The 20,156-nt window shown below is 44.8% G+C and overlaps 1 protein-coding gene and 1 long non-coding RNA gene across 8 annotated transcripts in view; one reads left to right on the top strand and one right to left on the bottom strand.

Moving 5' to 3' along the window:
- ppp2r3a (protein phosphatase 2, regulatory subunit B'', alpha) overlaps positions 1–19,733 on the top strand; it is a 597,462-nt gene extending 577,729 nt beyond the window's left edge. For 5 of the 7 annotated variants that reach the window (XM_072474671.1, XM_072474672.1, XM_072474678.1 and 2 more), the window contains one exon: positions 14,952–19,733. In XM_072474671.1, the coding sequence (XP_072330772.1) occupies positions 14,952–15,090 (139 nt within the window). In that variant the 3' untranslated portion in view covers positions 15,091–19,733. Of the gene's footprint in view, positions 1–4,633 lie in introns of all 7 variants that reach the window. The other 2 variants (XM_072474674.1, XM_072474676.1) reach the window with 1 other exon arrangement.
- The window catches only part of LOC140389962 (uncharacterized), a 53,853-nt gene that overhangs the window by 18,534 nt on the left and 15,163 nt on the right, over positions 1–20,156 (bottom strand). The gene's annotated exons all lie outside the window — the stretch shown is intronic.

Raw genomic sequence — 20,156 nt, 5'->3', positions numbered from 1 at the left:
TCAAATGAGCACGGAAATTCTCACATCCGATTTAGCATATACATCAGAAAGGCTTTGTGCAATATTTAATCGCAAGATTCATCACTTTGATTACACTGTATATTACCTGAAGAAAATAGAAAATAATTAGTTTACTTCAATGCTATGTATACATAATTGGTTTTACTGGCCAGGAATTTCGTTCAAACAAGATTATTCAAGGGAGAACAGATACTGTGATCCAGAAATCTACAAAACCATAGCAGCACTAAACCTGGTCTGCTAAAAATATGCATATTTCACACCTTGATGGCTCAGTGAACTACCGCAGGTCCAACTGAGACTGACATGTTGTAAAAGTCTCAGGATTAACCCTTGGTTTGTTCATTAGGTTCACCAACTTTGTCTTCAGCACCATCAGGGGAAGGAAAGAACAACGAGCATTAGCATTCACTGATTCTTGTGGAAAGAGAGATTGTGTGGACTTTTTGTCGTAAGAGGATTAGTTATATAGTCAGACACTTTCAGGGGTCAATTAAGAGTGTGCTCACCTGGACCAAGTAGCACAGTTGGTTGCGCGCAGGACAGATGAGGAGAAAATTAGGCAGCACAGTGGTTAGCAATGTTGCCTCACAGCTCCAGGGTCCCAGGTTCAATTCCGACCTCGGGTCACTGTCTGTGTGGAGTTTGCACTTCCTCTCCGTGCCTGCGTGGGTTTCCTCCGGGTGCTCCGGTTTCCTCCCACAGTCCAAAGATGTGTAGGTTAGGTGGATTGGCCGTGCTAAATTGCCCTTAGTGTCCAAAGGATTAGGTGGGGTTACTGGATTACGAGAGTAGGGTGGAGGCATGGGCTTAGGTAAGGTGCTCTTTCCGGTGCAGACTCGATGGGCCAAATGTAAATTCTATGATTCTATGACTCTAGATGGAAAAAAATCCCATTGAAAACAATCACTGTGATTATTCAGCTTCTTTACATATAGTCCAACCATGCTGTTGGACTACAGTTGCCATAATTTAGGTGGACTCACCCGAAATTACGCTAAACGTTACGAGAACGATCTGGATGGAATTCGCAACTCGGCTGTCGTTTGGAACAAGTCTGAACTTGGGCTCAGGGGCCATGAACTACTGCATACGCAAGCAGATAAAACAGGCTGATAGCATAGTGTCACATTAAGCTTCTTAAAAATGGTGTTATCAGAACCAATCTCGTGTCCTGTGCACTAATAGACCATTTGTAAACATGGGGCACGATCTAACGGCCTCATTGCACCTGACTTGGTATGCACTGAAGCCGGTAAATCTCACGAGAGGCCTCTCTCGAGGTTTACTACGCTCGTTATGTCTCATGAGATCCAACAAGATCTTGCGAGGCGTCACAATCTGGATACCACCCTCAATGGCGGGACCAAGATTTGCATATTCAAGTGAGTCGTTAGTCTCACTTGAATATGTCTGTGCCGGAGTTACTCATGGCGCGGGATCATACGGCCTTGCCTTGGAGACCCCGTTCCAGAAATGTGGACCAGGTGTACCAACACTAGGAGGGTCTCCTAGCCGATCGGGGGCCCCTGGGTGATGCGCTTTACCCTTGTACCCCTGATGCCGCATGAGCACCGTGACACTGCCAGCCTGGGACCCTGGCACTGCCATCCTGACACCCCGGCAATCTCTTCCTGGACTGGCGAGCTGAGATCGTTGGCGGGGCTTTCTTTGCTGAGGCCAGAAATGAAGCAGATTCCTGTACAATGTCGGGTCGTTCTCAGCGCTGTAAGTGCAAGGAAACACCCGGCTAAACGCACCCAAAACGAGACTCTGTTTCATTTCCATTAAATCGGGGCCCATGATGATGCTTAAGTTAACACTTTAATAATGATTGACTTCCCTCGGGTCTCTGCCCCTGTGTCCGCTTCATAGCACTATCAGGAGTGATGCAGAATTAAACTATAGGGAGCAATTCTTAGCACAGGGCTAACTCGCTGGCTTTGAAAGCAGACCAAGACAGGCCAGCAGCACAGTACAATTCCCGTACCAGCCTCCCCGAACAGGCGCCGGAAAGTGGCGACTAGGGGCTTTTCACAGTAACTTCATTTGAAGCCTACTTGTGACAAGTGATTTTCATTTAATTTAATTTCAAATGGAGACTAAGTGTTCGCGCCGTCGTGAATGCCGTTGCGTTTCACGACGGCGCAAAACGGGCACGGGGACGACCGATTCTGTCCCCCACAGGGAGCCAGCACGGCGTTGGAGCAGTTCACGCCACTCCAGCCTCCCTTCCCGGCGCCAAATGGGCGCTTCACCGTCCCACGCATGTGCAGTTGGGCCGCGGCAATCTGCGCATGCGTGGGGGATTTCTTCAGCGCGCCGGCTCCGCGCAACATGGCGGAGGGGTTCAGGGGCCGGCCGCGCAACAAAGTAGGCCCGGGGGGGGGGGGAGAGGCCGGCCCGCTGATTAGTGGGCCCCGATTGCGGGCCAGACCCCATCAGAGGCCTCCCCGCCTGTGAAGGAGTGCTTTTCCCCGCCCCACAGGCCGCCCCGACCCTTCACGCAGAGTTCCCGCCGGCAGCGACCAGGGGTGAATGGCGCCGGCGGGACTCTGCTTTTTCTGCGTGGCCGCTCGGCCCATTCCAGCGGCCTGCGCCGCATCAAACGCGTCAGCGGAAATGGCGCCGATTCTCCGCACCTCGGAGAATCGCGCGATAGCGTCGGGGCGTCGTGGCACGGCTGTGGCGATTCTCCGGCCCAGCGCGAGGCTCGGAGAATCGCGCCCCTTGGGTTTGTTTTACCACAAACATTGTATGTTAGTGTTTTTAACCTAAAAGTAGCACCACCTACTGTTAATTTACTTATTGTTGCCATTTGCAGTCCTCAATTGACAAATCTTGGCTGTGGGAATCCAGATTTAAGTATAAAAATTTTAATACCCATCCAACAGATCAACTTTAGGTTTGCAGATAAGAAGTAATAAAGAGATTTACATTAATTATAAGGATGTTGCAGAGGCCAGTTGCTGCTGTGAATCAAGGTATTAATGAAATGTCACAAGTGCTGCCACCTATTGTTGAAATAGAGACATTGCTAAAGCAGAGTCCCTTCCTCAGTAATACAGGTTCTGTCACTCAATCAGAAAAAAAACCACATTGGACTGAATTTCATGGCCCCGTCACGGGAGGGGATGGGGCCGGAAAATGTGTCGAGCCATTCCAAACGTCCATTGACTTTTGGAAATCCCAAGGTGAAAATTTCACCCATTGAATTCATTTCATTAGTGGCCGTTATGTTCTGCCAGGGAATCTACAACTTAGTGCAGAACTGTAAATGTCCTACAATCAGCACTGCATTTAATCCCGTTTCTAAACTCTTTGAATGTAATATCATGAATCTCAAACAGATGAGAAAATATGAAAATGTTATATAAGTAGCTGTAGGGAAATTATGTGCAAGATAGGAAGGGGTGGGGGAATGATCAGGAGGAGGGGGGAGATATAATACTCAGGCACACTCCATTGAGGAAAGCAAGGTGATAGAATCTTACAACAAAGAGAGAGACCATTCATCCCATCAATGTGACCTTCCCCTCAGGAGGGGAGAATGATAAGTGCCTTACAGCAAGGCTGAATTTTGTTTAAGCTCACCAAGGTAAAGGACATTACGACTGAGAAATGCAACACCGTGTCAATTTGGGGCATACAGTATCAGCATTCCAGGTCAGGGCCAACTGTCTATTGTAGCCCAACATACAAATTGACGAGAGTCCTGTGGTTCAGCTTCGTTATAATAATAATAATCTTTATTATAGTCACAAGTAGGCTTACATTAACACTGCAATGAAGTTACTGTGAAAATCCCCTAGTCGCCACACTCCGGGAGCACCTGTTCGGGTACACTGAGGAAGATTTCAGAATGTCCAATTCACACAACAAGCACATCTTTCTGGAGGAAAACCATGCAAACACGGGGAGAACGTACAGACTCCGCACAGACAGTGACCGAAGAGGGAATCAAACCTGGGACCCTGGCGCTGTGAGTGCTAACCACTGTGCTACTGTGACGCCTACAGGACTATGCAAAGATTAATGAATACAAGATGAGTGGATCAACGGTGATTTAAGCAAAACTGAATAAAGGCCTCATGGGCAATGTCACCCCCCACACACACATGAGCACTACTCCAACCCCCCCCCCCCTCCACCCCCAGTGAGGTCACCCTGCTATGAGGTCCCTGGACCACACCCTCCTTTTCAGACCCCCACAGGCCCACTTACAGGAACCCCTTCCCTTCCAGGACTCCCATGCTTCATCCCAACTCCCAGAGACCCTTACTTACCTGTTTTGTACACCCTTAAACTTCAAATCTCCCCCTTCACCCTCCTTTCATAGGTATGGCCCCCTTTGGCACTGCCCAGCAGGCAGCCTTGCACTGCCACCCTGCCAGTGCCACCCAGATACCTTGGCAGTACCAGAGTAGCAGTGCCATGGTAGCAGCTGGACAGTATCAAGGTGCCCAAGTCACCCTGCACCTACTCTGACCACCCAGGGGTCTCCGATGGCTTTGGTTAAAATTGGCCCTTATTTACTCTGGGTGGATATACCGAACAATCAGTGGTAGGATTTGGTTGAATTCTGGTACAGTCTTTTGCTTCTTCCTTGCAGCTCCTTTGAGGAAGACTACGAATCCGATGAAACATCCACCCCAGAAGTCAGCAACAAGATGGACAAACTTGTCATTTCTGACCTTCCGACATAAATTCAAAGCTAGCTCAGCTGCTGGACAGTCAGAGTGACCAGTAGTCACCAACTTTTAAGGACTGACTACTACCCGGTCAGACATGTAGAAAAAAAGAAATTGTTTATATCTTTTTTTTTGTTGAAGAGATCATGCTAGATTTTATATCAGAACAAAAGAAGTACATGCTTACTGTGTGCAATGATTTATTCAAAATCAAAAAATACTGTCTGTTTGTGCAATATATCTTAAAATGCAGTGTTATGTATATGGATTTCCACTAGCTGACCCTTGCTGCATTTGTTCATGTTTAGTTCTTGCTTGTTTTTCTAATTCATCTCGATCTTTCTTCTTCTTCTTCACTTTTCAGGGTCACCTTTATGAACCACCCTTTACTCAGTGCCTTGCGAAGGCTTGGTAAAGTTTCTTTCCTCCTATCAATACTCCCAGGCTGTGATTTTCCAAAAAGAAAACATTACTTTCACTATCCAAAGGCAGTTGTAGTTAAATAGGCTGAGAATGGACCCAGATGGATAAAATAATATGCCGTCTGGCCGCAAGAACACCAGAATATCTTGCATTTATATAGCTCTTCAACATAGTAAAACATTCCCAAAAGATTGTCCCGGGAATATGTAATGAAGTACACGGAATTAGACCAGCCTGAGATGTGACATGGTTGGTATGAAGGAGATAGCTAATTTTCCTTACATTTACTGTGTTGTTTTCATTTGTGGGAGTTTCTACAAATTGAAAAATGTGTCTTATTTTCCAATAAGAGCCCATCAGTGGTTTGCACTATTCTCAAAGCATCCTTGATGTACCATCAATGACGACAGACGAGAGTTGGAAGAGTAAACTGTGGCTTTAATCAGCTAAAATATACCTGCTGGCAGCCGGTCCCAGAATGAGGGCAGGGCTGGAGGTTGGGTACCTTTATACTTGAGCCCAAGGGGTGGAGCCAGCAGGGACAACCCAGACATGTAACAAACAGTAAGAACAGTAAGTACAATAAGTAAGAACAGTATGTACAATATAATACATGGTTTACCACAATCCTCAAGAGACCATTCTGGGCCTTTATCTTAGGCCCTTGTTTGGCACCTACACTGCTCGTTTCCACTTGCTATTCCATTCAAATATTTGCCTGAGCACTGAATCTGCATCTTCGAGCAATACCCTTTGGCCAAACATCTGAACTGTTTTCATTTATCAGCTGAATATTACAGGAGCAACAGTGGCCCAGGTCAGTGGCAAAAAATGGTGATGTCATTGTGCGCCATGAACAGTCCACTTCAGTTCTCAATAAAGTCTGTAATTATGACCTTACTAAGATCAGTCTTAAAATCATCGGGGGCTTGCGTGAATCCCGCCCCTGCCGGTTGCCGAATTCTCCGGCACCGGATATTCGGCGGGGGTGGGAATCGCGCTGTGCCGGTTGGCAGGCCTCCTCCCGGCGATTCTCCGGCCTGCGATGGGCCGAAGTCCTGCTACTGGAATGCTTGTCCCGCCGGCGAGAATCAAACCACCACTCTTACCGGCGGGACAAGGCGGCGCGGGCGGGCTCCGGGGTCCTGGGGGGCGATCTGACCCCGGGGGGGGTGCCCCCACGGTGGCCTGGCCCGCGACGGGGCCCACCGATCCGCGGGCGGGCCTGTGCCGAGGGGGCACTCTTTTCCTTCCGCCTTCGCCATGGTCTCCACTATGGCGGAGGCGGAAGAGACCCCCTCCACTGCGCTTGCGCGGGGATGCCGTGAGCGGCCACTAACGCTCCCGCGCATGTGCCGCACGGCAAAGTCATTTCCGCGCCAGCTGGCGGGGCACCAAAGGCCTATCCCGCCAGCTGGCGGGGCGGAAATCAGTCCGGCGCGGGCCTAGCCCCTCCAGGTGAGTGCTCAGCCCCTCAAGATGCGGAGGATTCCGCACCTTTGGGGCAGCGCGATGCCGGACTGATTCGCACCGTTTTTGGCGCCGGTCGGCGGACATCGCGCCGATTGCAGAGAATCCCCCCCCTGAATTCTACACTGCCCCCACCTTGACAATAAAAGGGTTTGGTTATCGAACAAGAATCTTATCCCTTCAGAGACCAAAGTCCTTAAAATTAAAAAAAAATACATATAAAATTCCCAGCTACAGAAAGCAGAAACATGTAAAAATGCCTGTTTCTGAATGTTAAAGGAAATCTGTAAATGAAGTGAATTCTAGGTCACTAATGTTAGACAGTTAATCCAAAGGAGTGCATGTTATTAACATTAAAAGTTTAACACAAGGAAATTCATAGAAATCTTTCAATCAGTGCAATTAACTTCTATTCCATTCTCTACATTTTGATAACATCAGCCAGGCTATCATGACCATCTTTGCAGGCTCTTTATGTTTAGTCAGTTTTCTGTTTCACGCAGGAGTTTGTTATTTCTGATCTTCGGCATTTCTTCACTGACTATGCTATTCAAAGTTTTACTTGACATTGAGCCTGCAGTTTTGGTGCCCTTCAATTGATGCCGAGTGACGGTTGGGTGCACCTCTCTCTGCTTTTTCTACATTTCTCAACTTTAACAGATAATCATTTTGGTGTCACAACCTGGAGATTTTTATTTGCAGCCCATGACGCACTCCAATATAGGGCATCTGTTTGTTTCAGTAAATGACAATGAAGAACAAAGAACAAAGAAAAGTACAGCACAGGAACAGGCCCTTCGGCCTTCCAAGCCCGTGCCGAACATGCTGCCCGACTAAACTACAATCTTCTACACTTCCTGGGTCCGTATCCCTCTATTCCCATCCTATTCATGTATTTGTCAAGATGCCCTTTAAATGTCATTATCGTCCCTGCTTCCACCACCTCCTCCGGTAGCGAGTTCCAGGCACCCACTACCCTCTGTGTAAAAAAAAAAAAAAAAAAAAAAAAAAAAAAACTTGCCTCGTACATCTCCTCTAAACCTTGCCCCTCGCACCTGAAACCTATGCCCCTAGTAATTGACCCCTCTACCCTGGGGAAAAGCCTCTGACTATCCACTCTGTCTATGCCCCTCATAATTTTGTAGACCTCTTATCAGGTCGCCCCACAACCTCCGTCGTTCCAGTGAGAACAAACCGAGTTTATTCAACCGCTCCTCATAGCTAATGCCCTCCATACCAGGCAACATCCTGGTAAATCTCTTCTGCACCCTCTCTAAAGCCTCCACATCCTTCTGGTAGTGTGGTGACCAGAATTGAACACTATACTCCAAGTGTGGCCTAACTAAGGTTCTATACGGCTGTAACATGACTTGCCAATTCTTATACTCAATGCCCCGGCCAATGAAGGCAAGCATGCCGTATGCCTTCTTGACTACCTTCTCCACCTGTGTTGCCCCTTTCAGTGACCTGTGGACCTGAACACCTAGATCTCTCTGACTTTCAATACTCTTGAGGGTTCTACCATTCACTGTATATTCCCTACCTGCATTAAACCTTCCAAAATGCATTACCTCACATTTGTCCGGATTAAACTCCATCTGCCATCTCTCCGCCCAAGTCTCCAAACAATCTAAATCCTGCTGTATCCTCTGACAGTCCTCATCGCTATCCGCAATTCCACCAACCTTTGTGTCGTCTCCAAACTTACTAATCAGACCAGTTACATTTTCCTTCAAATCATTTATATATACTACGAACAGCAAAGGTCCCAGCACTGATCCCTGTGGAACACCACTAGTCACAGACCTCCAATTAGAAAAGCACCCTTCCATTGCCACTCTCTGCCTTCTATGACCTAGCCAGTTCTGTATCCACCTTGCCAGCTCACCCCTGATCCTGTGTGACTTCACCTTTTGTACCAGTCTACCATGAGGGACCTTGTCAAAGGCCTTACTAAAGTCCTTATAGACAACATCCACTGCCCTACCTGCATAAATCATCTTTGTGACATCTTCGAAAAACTCTTATCAAGTTAGTGAGACACGACCTCCCCTTCACAAAACCATGCTGCCTCTCACTAATACGTCCATTTGCTTCCAAATGGGAGTAGCTCCTGTCTCGAAGAACTCTCTCCAGTAATTTCCCTACCACTGAAGTAAGGCTCACCGGCTTGTAGCTCCCTGGATTATCCTTGCTACCCTTCTTAAACAAAGGAATAACATTGGCTATTCTCCAGTCCTCCGGGACATCACCTGAAGACAGTGAGGATCCAAAGATTTCTGTCAAGGCCTCCGCAATTTCCTCTCTAGCCTCCTTCAGTATTCTGGGGTAGATCCCATCAGGCCCTGGGGACTTATCTACCTTAATATTTTTCAAGACGCCCAACACCTCGTCTTTTTGGATCTCAATGTGACCCAGGCTATCTACACACCCTTCTCCAGACTCAACATCCACCAATTCCTTCTCTTTGGTGAATACTGATGCAAAGTATTCATTTAGTACCTCGCCCATTTCCTCTGGCTCCACACATAGATTCCTTTGCCTATCATTCAGTGGGCCAACCCTTTCCCTGGCTACCCTCTTGCTTTTTATGTACGTGTAAAAAGCCTTGGGATTTTCCTTAACCCTATTTGCCAATGACTTTTCGTGACCCCCTTCTAGCCCTCCTGACTCCTTGCTTAAGTTCCTTCCTACTTTCCTTATATTCCGCACAGGCTTCGTCTGTTCCCAGCCTTCTAGCCCTGACAAATGCCTCCTTTTTCTTTTTGACGAGGTCTACAATATCTCTCGTTATCCAAGTTTCCCGAAATTTGCCATATTTATCCTTCTTCCGCACAGGAACTTGCCGGTTCTGAATTCCTATCAACTGGCACTTGAAAGTCTCCCACATGTCAGATGTCGATTTACCCTCAAACACCGCCCCCAATCTAGGTTCTTCAGTTCCTGCCTAATATTGTTATAATTAGCCTTCCCCCAATTTAGCACATTCAACCGAGGACCACTCTTATCCTTGTCCACCAGCACTTTAAAACTTACTGAATTGTGGTCACTGTCCCCGAAATGCTCCCCTACTGAAACTTCTACCACCTGGCCGGGCTCATTCCCCAATACCAAGTCCAGTACAGCCCCTTCCCTAGTTGGACTGTCTACATATTGTTTTAAGAAGCCCTCCTGGATGCTCCTTACAGACTCTGCCCCGTCTAAGCCCCTGGCACTAAGTGAGTCCCAGTCAATATTGGGGAAGTTGAAGTCTCCCATCACAGCAACCCTGTGTTTTCCAAAATCTGTCTACCTGTCTGCTTCTCTATCTCCCGCTGGCTGTTGTGAGGCCTGTAGTAAACCTCGAACATTGTGACTGCACCCTTCTTATTCCTGATCTCTACCCATATAGCCCCATATAGCCTCACTGCCCTCTGAGGAGTCCTCCCGTAGTACAGCTGTGATATTCTCCCGAACCAGTAGCGCAACTCCGCCACCCCTTTTACATCCCCCTCTATCCCGCCTGAAACATCTAAATCCTGGAACGTTTACCTGCCAATCCTGTCCTTCCCTCAACCAGGTCTCTGTAATGGCAACAACATCATGGTTCAAGTACTAATCCAAGCTCTACGTTCATCTGCCTTACCCGTAATACTTCTTGCATTAAAACATGTGCACTTCAGGCCATCAGACTGATGTGTTCAGCAACTTCTCCCTGTCTGCTCTGCCTCAGAGCCATACTGGCCCTATTCCCTAACTGGTCTCCCTCAATGCTTTCACCTTCTGACCTATTGCTCCGGTGCCCACCCCCCTGCCATACTAGTTTAAACCCTCCCATGTGACACTAGCAAACCTCGCAGCCAGGATAATTATGCCTCTCCAGTTTAGATGCCACCTGTCCTTCTTATACAGGTCACACCTGCCCCGGAAGAGCTCCCAGTGGTCCAGATAACGGAAACCCTCCCTCCTACACCAGCTGTTTAGCCACATGTTTAGCTGCTCTATCTTCCTATTTCTAGCCTCACTGGCACGTGGCACAGGGAGTATTCCCGAGATTACAACCCTAGAGGTCCTGTCTTTTAAATTTCTGCCTAGCTCCCTGAACTCCTGCTGCAGGACCTCATGCCCCTTCCTGTCTATGTCGTTAGTACCAATATGTACAACGACCTCTGCCTGTTTGCCCTCCCCCTTCAGGATGCCTGCTACCCGTTCGGAGACATCCTGGACCCTGGCACCAGGGAGGTAACATACCATCCTGGAGTCTATTTAACATCCACAGAAGCGCCTATCTGTGCCCCTGACTATAGAGTCCCCTATGACTATTGCTCTTCTGCGCTTTGACCCTCCCTTCTGAACATCAGAGCCAGCCGTGGTGCCACTGCTCTGGCTGCTGCTGTTTCCCCTGATAGGCTAACCCCTCCCCCCGACAGTATCCAAAGGGGTATACCTGTTCGAGAGGGGGACAACCACAGGGGATTCCTGCACTGACTGCCTGCCCTTTCTGGTAGTCACCCATTTCTCTGCCTGCACCTTGAGTGTGACCACATTTATATAACTGCTATCTATGACGCTTTCCGCCACCTGCATGCTGCTGCTCGAACCGAACCATGCGGTCTGTGAGGAGATCCAATTGGGTGCACTTTCTGCAGATGAAGCCATCCGGGAGGCTGGAAGCCTCCCGGACCTGCCACATCTCACAGTCAGAGCACTGCGCCCCTCTAATTGACATTGTGTCAATTAATGAGTAAATTAAATTTAAAAGTTAAAAAATAAGTTACTGTTAACTGTATGTTTCATAGCACTAGATTTCTACTATAAGTGTGAAAGCTAAATACAGTACTCTCCGATCTGTGGCTTAGATACCCTCTAAATTATAATTAAGTAATAAGTAATTATGTTTAATTAGTTTAACAATGCTTAATTGTTTTAATTTAGTGTAGATTCCCAACCAGCCAATCAGGTCACAGCTTTTCTGTGATGTCACTTCAGTTTCTCTTCCCCCCCCCCCCCCCCCCCCCACACACACACACACACACAATTTGAAAAGGTAATAAAAGTAAAAATGAATAAAAATCACTTACTTACCTTCCGAGGGTCTCAGATGCTCTCTGGTTCTCTCCCTGCAGATTAAAAGTTACAGGCCAGAAGAAAGAGAGAGCACAAAACAGTAGGGAAAAGGCACCTTCTCCCACTCTGCACCGAATTACCTCCCTGCACCAAATTACCAAGTTCCAAATTCCCACTCTGGATATGTCTCACTCCGGTTGTGCTCCTTGACTTGCGCAAAGAAGCAACTTGGCGACACCATACCAAATGGGGAAAGACGTTTTGATTTTCAAACCTTACAGTATACAGGCAGGAGTATAAGCATTGATTGAAGGCTATGGCATCATGTTATTATGTATGAATTAATTCTAGTCCACAATGTTCTCTTTTTCATCGTGTATCAAAAATACAGTGAAGTGAAGACAGGCCGGATATTGTCTCATTTAAAAAAAAAAATCAGAAACATCAATGTGAAATAACTGAGTTAGTTCCGCACCATACCTAACTTGTACTGGCTTTCCATTCTCCTTATATCCCTCTCCAGCCTCAATCAATATCTACACTATATTCCTGATGCGGTCAATAAAAGGTAAGAACTGAAAATGCTGCAGGTGTACAAGTCATTCAGAATCAACCCATTGGTGCCCCTGCCTCCAACTTATTTATTTCTATGCTAAAGATTCCTTATCATTCAGCTTTGAGGACTATCCATACTTACTCTTGATTATAACCTGACAGAAATCTCTTCCCTCTCTCTCTCCTGGTTATTTTACCCTCGCTCTGCCTGAACATGAATACCATTCAAGACTATTTTCTATCCAAGAATATAAGTATTCTCCTATTGTTGCTGCCCAAATGTTGTGCCTGTTCTGCATACACAAAAAACTTTGCACCTGCAGAGGATCACTCAACCCAAAACAATAATGCCAATTTTAACCCATGGGGTACATTTTCTATAATTTTGGAGATCAATATCGTGCAGTTTCTATAATGAGCCACCGATCCGCAATGCCTGGCAGCAAGTTGAAAATCTCTGCCATAATATTTATTTTGCATCACCTTAAAAATAACCTTTCCTTGTCACTACATATGTAAACTCCAAAGAGGTTGTATTATGGACATGTGACGAATATAAGATTTTGTAATGGTGACTAATGCAACATTTTTAGAATTAGCAACGGTGCAGTGCAGTTATTTATTGAAAGGCCCTGCCTAAATAGGAAAATAAAAGTAGCTACTGTCAGAAATCCAATTCACTTTTCTTTACCTGGAAATGTATTATTTCCTGGCCTGATAGCAGATTTGATATCGCAGAACAATTCAATTTTTTGCCTCATTATCTAACCATTGAAATTAAGTATTACACAATTCTGAAGTGGGGCATTACCTCAGTTTGTATCAAAGGTGCAAGCACTAAATGCCAAACTACAAGTTCTGACTGAAAACTGGTGCGTTTCTCTTCAGAAACACAGCCATGTTTCTGACCAGATCTTCTGACCCTCTGTCGGGCCTGATAGAGCCCGCAAGGTTGACTCCACAGAGTTCAGGGCACTATTTTTCAGGGCAACCCGTCCCCCACCCTCTCCTCACCACATCAGTGGCACTCTTTCCCCCCCATCCACCCGCGCTGTCGTCAGCAAGCACCCCTCCACACCACACAAGGGGAAACCCCTCCCCCAATGGAGGATGATTACCACCCCCCACCCCAGGAAGTGCCCACTTCATTACCCACTTCTACCCGGCACTGCCAGGACGCCAGGGGGCAATGTCCAGCCGCGACCCTCAACCCGGCCTCCAGGCACCTCCGCTCCCCGGGCGTGGTTGTCACAACTGGTTTTCATTTTCGAAAACCAGTTGTGAATCTGGCTTGACGTCACACCTCCGGGGGGGGGGGCGTACCACGGGACCAGATGCTATGGCGTAAAGCGGTTTCATTATATTTAAATTGATGTAAATTCATAAAAATCATGGCATTTTGTGATATGATACTGTTCAAGCACGTTTTACTTGAAACACTGCCTTGTGTCTCATGTGGGATCCTTCACTTGCTGTGTACACAGAGGAGGATGAGATTGCTGCATTAAAAGTTTGTGCTTCAATAAATGTAGGCCGGAATTCTCTGGCTGTTGGGATTCTCTTTTCCCGAGTGCAGCACACCCCAACCCGAGGGTTTCCCAGCAGCGTGGGGTGGCTTCAATGGGAAATCCCATTGACAGGCAGCAGGAAGATAGAATCCCGCTGGCAAACGGCACGCTGCCGAGAAACAGGCAGAAGGGGGACCGGAGAATCAAGCCCTTAGTTTCTTTTGCAGCTGACAGGCAAACCCATCATCAGGGATTTCCACATAGGAGTTTTCAAGATTTCAGCTTGGTGAAATCTCTCTGAGAAGTTCCTCTGAAGTAAATTCACACCATCCGTTTGGATTTTAACTTAAATTGCAGAAGTAGAAGAAACCTTTCCAGATTAAACGTGAATATTTATTCTGCATACATAGTTTATTATTTAATGTCGCATCCTGTGGTAAGACTGGAATATTTTAGTGGGTATGGGGTATGAGAGTAGTTTAATACAGGTAGGTTTTTGCTATTGTGTGGCCCGATTTACTGCTTCATGTGCCAAAGTCTCCTAATGTTAGCAATAAATGGAAATTACCCGGGAATTTCCATTCAGACCATTGATGTGAAAGCGTAACTGGCCAGCATATTTTGACGCCAATATTAACATTTAGTGGATTACTTACTGTTACAAGAAACCACAACATTTGTAGCATTACTGCAAATCAGACTAGGTTAGAGCAGCATTTTACATGGTTGTAAGGAGGTTACAGTACACTTACATGTTGGCCAAAAACTAGAAAAGTTCAGCACTTCTGAGAAATTATTCCAATTTAGTCATCCTGATCAGGTATTAATATGGGGTGGGGTGTAAATTTCTGTGCGTGTAGATCTCATGTGCTGTGCTTTGGGATGATTTGAAATTCCCTCCCCCACCCCCAAAAGAACTCTGTTTCTTTTGTTACATTTGTTACAAAATGATCTGCTTGTTTCGTATGTTGCAGTTTGGTGAAATTAATTTCCCTGTTACTGTAATTTTACAAGAAAGGACAGCCTGATCATTTTAGTTGCCGAATAGACCCCCATCCAATCAAATTTGGTCCTGTGTGAATATAACCTAATCATGAAGCGGGAGAGGAATATCGTGAGCAGTGGTTCACTCAGAGACACGTGCTTGAGTAACAGTGTGCCCAAGGGCAAAGGTTTGGATTATCTTTTCACAAATGCTTTGGAAAATATAAAATCTCTGACACTTTAATTCTTACAGGTTCAGTGACATCCTCGCACTCCTCTTGACATTGAGCGTCGCATGCAAATATTCTCCGAGATTGGAAATTCAAGTGGTGCACAGGATGTGGTGGTTTCCTGAAGCCACGGTTGAATGCAGGATACTTGCTGGCCATTAGACATTAATGGAGTATTTACATAAAACTTTCTATCAATATTGAATAGGAAAGGGATAAAGCCCCTGGTAAGCCAAAACACAAACTTGTGGTAAGAATGGATTTGATGGACTGAAAGCACCATGTGGTATTCTTGGGCACTGGTTTTTGTGTTTATTTCCACATATATGGACTAATTTATTGCATGTTATCTTTGCATGTTATCTTTTGCACATGTCGGATAAACTATGAGCAGGCCACGTTCCAAATGCATCCTTCCTTAAACAATATTGCCTTGCAAGCCAAGAAATCCCAACTTTTGAAACTCACAATTATGAGTAAGGTGCCAAGGTGATGGTAGAGTTTGAAGTTCTGGCCCTGAAATGGTCCTGTGGGACAACAGCCTTCAGAAGGTTAATATTTTTAAATGAACTACCTCACTTTGGCATCTGAGCATTTATAAAATAAGTAGGTTAAAAGCTCTGCTTTAAAATAACAGAGAAAGAAGTTTCAGACAACTGTGCATGCAGGGTAATTTCAGACTCTCTGACTTTGAGATAGAGAATAATAGATTTCTCGGAGAATAAAGATTACAGTCTAGTCATGAGGAATCAGAAGCTCCCAAAACAAATAGTGCGTGGTCTATATATCGCCTTAATCCCAAAATGGGATTACAGCTTTAAAATCAAATTAGGGTGGGCAGCATGGTGGCGCAGTGGTTAGTACTGCTGCCTCACGGCGCCGAGGTCCCAGGTTCGATCCTGGCTCTGGGTCGCTGTCCGTGTAGATTTTGCACATTTTCCCCGTGTCTGCGTGTGTCTCACCCCCACAACCCAAAGATGTGTGGGGTAGGTGGATTGGCCACGCTAAATTGCCCCTTCATTTGGAAAAAAAATTAGGTACTCTAAATTTATTTTTTTAAATAATAAATAATTGTGACATAGGGCAGGATTTTCTGTCCAACCCGCTGCGTGGTTTTTGGCAGTGGGGTGGGGGGAGGGGGCCGTGTCCACCAGCAGGATCTTCCGTCTTGCCATTGTCAACGGATTTCCCGTTGAATCGTCCCTCGTCGCCGGGAAACCCAAGGAACAGTGCGCCGTTGGTGGGACCGGAATATCCCGCCGGCGTAAACAGCCGGTAAATTCCGCCCATAATCACAGCAGATTTATTGAGATGCAAGGAATTCATTACCAGAGAGAAGGAGTGAACTATTCAGTCCTCACTGAAACATGGGTTCAAAGTGAACTGAGGCTAACGGGACAAAAGGCTTCTCTAAACACGTTAAATAATTTTGGACAGCTTCGACTGGGTCCGTGTCTACAGCACAAGCGCTTCACGATTTGGCGCACTTGGTCACACTGATGTCTGGGAACTGGATGAATTCATGTTACTGTTGGAGGTTCAGGCATATTGTTGGGACAAGATCATAAGACGTAAGAGCAGAAGTAGGTCATTTGGCCCATCGAATCTGCTCCGCAATGTAGAGGAATTTACTGTGCATTTGGCCAGGAACAATAAAGGTGGAATACGTTTTCCATTTTCCAGCTTTTTTGTTCATAAAAGAACTCATTGAAATTACTTTTTTTTAAAAATAGAGCCACTATTTACTGTATCTATACCATTGGAGGAAATGGTGTAAAATGCTATTATTCTAAAATTTCAGTTTACGATTGGCGTGGCAATATTAAAACAGCTATTGCACTTTGGTAACATGAAAAATGGCTCCCTCTGTGTACTCGGTGTGACAAATTCCTAACTACATTTACAATTGTTATCCCGAGCAGACACTGAAAATCTCTCTCCCATGTAAGCACTTCTGATTTGTTCACCCTAATTAAATTGTCTTTCATGGTGAGGTATTGGCAGGTAAAACACTAAAAGTTTTACATGAGGGAACTTTTTTGTTAAAGGGTGACCAAAGCCAATATTGTAATACGTGAAGCTACAGAGTAAGAAGAACAGTTCAGTATCTCCTTGCTGAAAAAAGGATAATTTGTTTTGTTCTATTGTCCAGAATACAGAGGCATGAATAATTAAGCACTGGTCTTTCTGCACAGTGAGTGAGTGATGGTGGTCTTCTTCCATGCTATCGCTTGGCATGGGGGGGCGGGGGGGGTTGATGTTTATTCCAACATCAAACTTGTCTATTTGAACTGAATTAAAAGCAGTATGAAAACTTTCAATGAAATCCCAAATCAAATAATTTTAACATTAAAAAAGGGTGCAGGATAACCTTTATCTAGTTGTGAAAAATCCTTAAAATATGAACGTGCGGGTGGCGCAGTGGTTAGCACGGCTGCCTCATGGCGCTGAGGGACCCAGGTTCGATCCTGGGCCTGGGTCACTGTCTGTGTGGAGTTTGCACATTCTCCCCACATCTGCGTGGACCTCGCCAACACAACCCAAAGATGTGCAGGGTAGGTAGATGGGCCGCACTAAATTGCCCCTTAATTGGAAAAAAATTCTAAAAATGAATGTGATAATAATGTTATTTAGAAGGTGTCTTTTGAAATTTTCACCATTGTGACTGAGAATTAAGCAAATGATCTCAGATGAGATGAGGTGATATTTTTTTCATGGCTTAAGTAACAGTGAAATTCAGCTTGGTTTTATGTATGCTCAATTAAAATGAAAGAGAGTTGTTTTTTTCTCCTCATCCCCAGTCAGGCGGAGTGACCACCAGTTCATGCAGAGTATGAACCCACACCAGCACACTAAAATTTTGATTGTTCTGGGTTAATGTCTTGTATGGATGCGGAATGAGTATTTCACTTTTGAACTGGGATCTTGAAGGGAATTGGCTAAAGCATAATTGCCGACTTACTTAAAGAGGCCTCTTCTTTTTCTGTCCTCAGCCTCATAAAGTGAAACTGTTTCCCCCGAAGACTTGTCCTTTGACCTCTACATTTCAATAAATTGTGCCTACTTGAGCCCAGTGTCATGAGGTGTAATTTTAACCCGCCCTAGTTCAAAGAGGTCAGAAGTAGCAATCACGGTATCTCGCCGAAGCAGCACGAGGAGATTCACAACACCTGGCACAACTTATTTTCCTTTTGATTACTAATTGTGCAGCACCTTGAATGGGCAGCTTTCTTGGATTGTGGCTAGGATTACATTTTCTAAAGTAAACACATTTGGGAGTTTGGATTGCACTAACACTAGTAGTGCTGTGGACCTGTATTGTATTCCGTGAAGCCGTAGCTGGGATAAGATTGCATCCTAGAACTCCTTTGACACAGCTCTTCGCAAATCCTTATTTTCATTCCAGTGTCCAATTAAAATTCCAAGAGGAAGCGTAATAGTTTGTAACTTCTAAACGCATCTTATATTTCCATGAAATTAATCTTTTGTCAGATCACAGCCGGGATGTTTAAACCACTTGGGATTTTTTTGTTTTAAATAGGAGGAAAGTTGCAAAACCAAATATGGAACACATGACCTGAAATTCATATTCATTTCTTCTTTTAAAAAATAATAAGGTACCACGTTGCACTGATTAGAAATTTCGCCCTTTTTGCATCTAGCTCCCTTTCTTGTTTGGTCCCTCTGATTTGCACCATTAGTCAGCTATGACCGTACCTCTCGACTGTCTCATTTTTAAATGGGGTGTTAAAACAGTAAGGCGTGTTTCTGAAGAAAACAGCAGTGCCAATGAGAGTCACCAAAGCTGACAGAATTAGCCAGCTGGTTGGGTTAAAAAATGGTTCCACTGTCAGCCACATCTGCCCTTTCCACGCACTGCAGTTTGAGAGATATGGTTCAAACAAATTTGAAAACCTTCATCTGTATTCTTTTTTTTTCTGTCCTACAGTCTGTGAAACTCTTGTCAAATGTACAAAATATGGTACAACCTTTGTGCAGCTGCCATTTTTTTCACGTTAACACTAAATATTTTTGAAACTGTGCCTTATTTATAACCCTAATATCTTAGATAATTAATGTATACATGTGTGTAGAAGAATTTGATTATCTTTGTAAGTAATGTAAAAAAAGAATTGTCAGCCAAAAAGTGTGAAATTTGTTTTGTCTATTTTGTGTGGTTTGCCAATGTAGAAACCTCAGCATTAGAATATCTGTAAATTTATACACTACCTTCCCTTGTTAGGGTTTTCTTTTTATAAAAAGAAGCAAAGGAAAGCGACTTCAGAGATTGAGATTAATATTCAATTTATTCTTGATGATAAACTGGACAGATTTATATATTAAATATGAAAGGCTCCAGATTAGTCGAGTAACACTTTTTCCAGTGTTGATTATTTATAGCAATAGTTCCTCTGTTTTTTATTGTTAAACACACTCATTATTCAGATGTGACACAACCTGTACCAAATGACTCAAGGTCTGAGATGAAAAACTGCCATTATTTCCACGGTAATTCTAGCTCTATGCAAACACATCGGATACATCCGTGAAAGTGTGAGCTACTGTATAGCAACTTAAAAACTGCTCAAAGATTTTTTTTAAGTATTATAAATGTTAATGATAAAATACTTTTAGAAATGTCCTAAATGAAAGCTGTGTTTGTTGTTACGTTGTGCTTTTTTGATTGCTGAAAATTATCATGTGGTGTGAAATATGCTGGTTGCTTGTGTTAGCATGGCTTTACATTCGCTGAATTTGCTTTGGAATTTTGAAATTAAATAAAGACTTTAAGAGGTTAAAACATTTATTTCTAATTTAGGACCCTTTTTCTCAATTGTTCCATTTTTTTTTTTTGTGGCATGTGAGCGTTGTTGGCTAGGCCAACATTTATTGCCCATCCCTAGTTGCCCTCGAGAAGATGGTAGTGAGATGCCTTCTTAAGATCATAGGGCCATAAGATATAAGAGCACAAGTAGGCCCATTGGGTCTGTTCTGCCACTCAATGAGATTATGGCTGATTTGATATCCTAAACTCCACTTTCCCACCTAATCTCCATAACTTGATTCCCTTGCTGATTAAAAATGTGTCTATCTCAGCCTTGAACATGCTTAGCGACCCAGCCTCGACAGCCCCTACGGTAAAGAATTCCACAGATTCACTATCCTTTGAGGGAAGAATTTCCTCCTCATCTCTGTCTTAAATAGACGATCTCTTACTCTGAATTATG

The sequence above is a fragment of the Scyliorhinus torazame genome, chromosome 14 (assembly GCF_047496885.1).
Source record: "Scyliorhinus torazame isolate Kashiwa2021f chromosome 14, sScyTor2.1, whole genome shotgun sequence".
Classification (NCBI taxonomy): domain Eukaryota; kingdom Metazoa; phylum Chordata; class Chondrichthyes; order Carcharhiniformes; family Scyliorhinidae; genus Scyliorhinus; species Scyliorhinus torazame.
The sequence above is the reverse complement of the archived record's forward strand: the minus strand, read 5'-3'. Positions and strand labels throughout refer to the sequence as shown.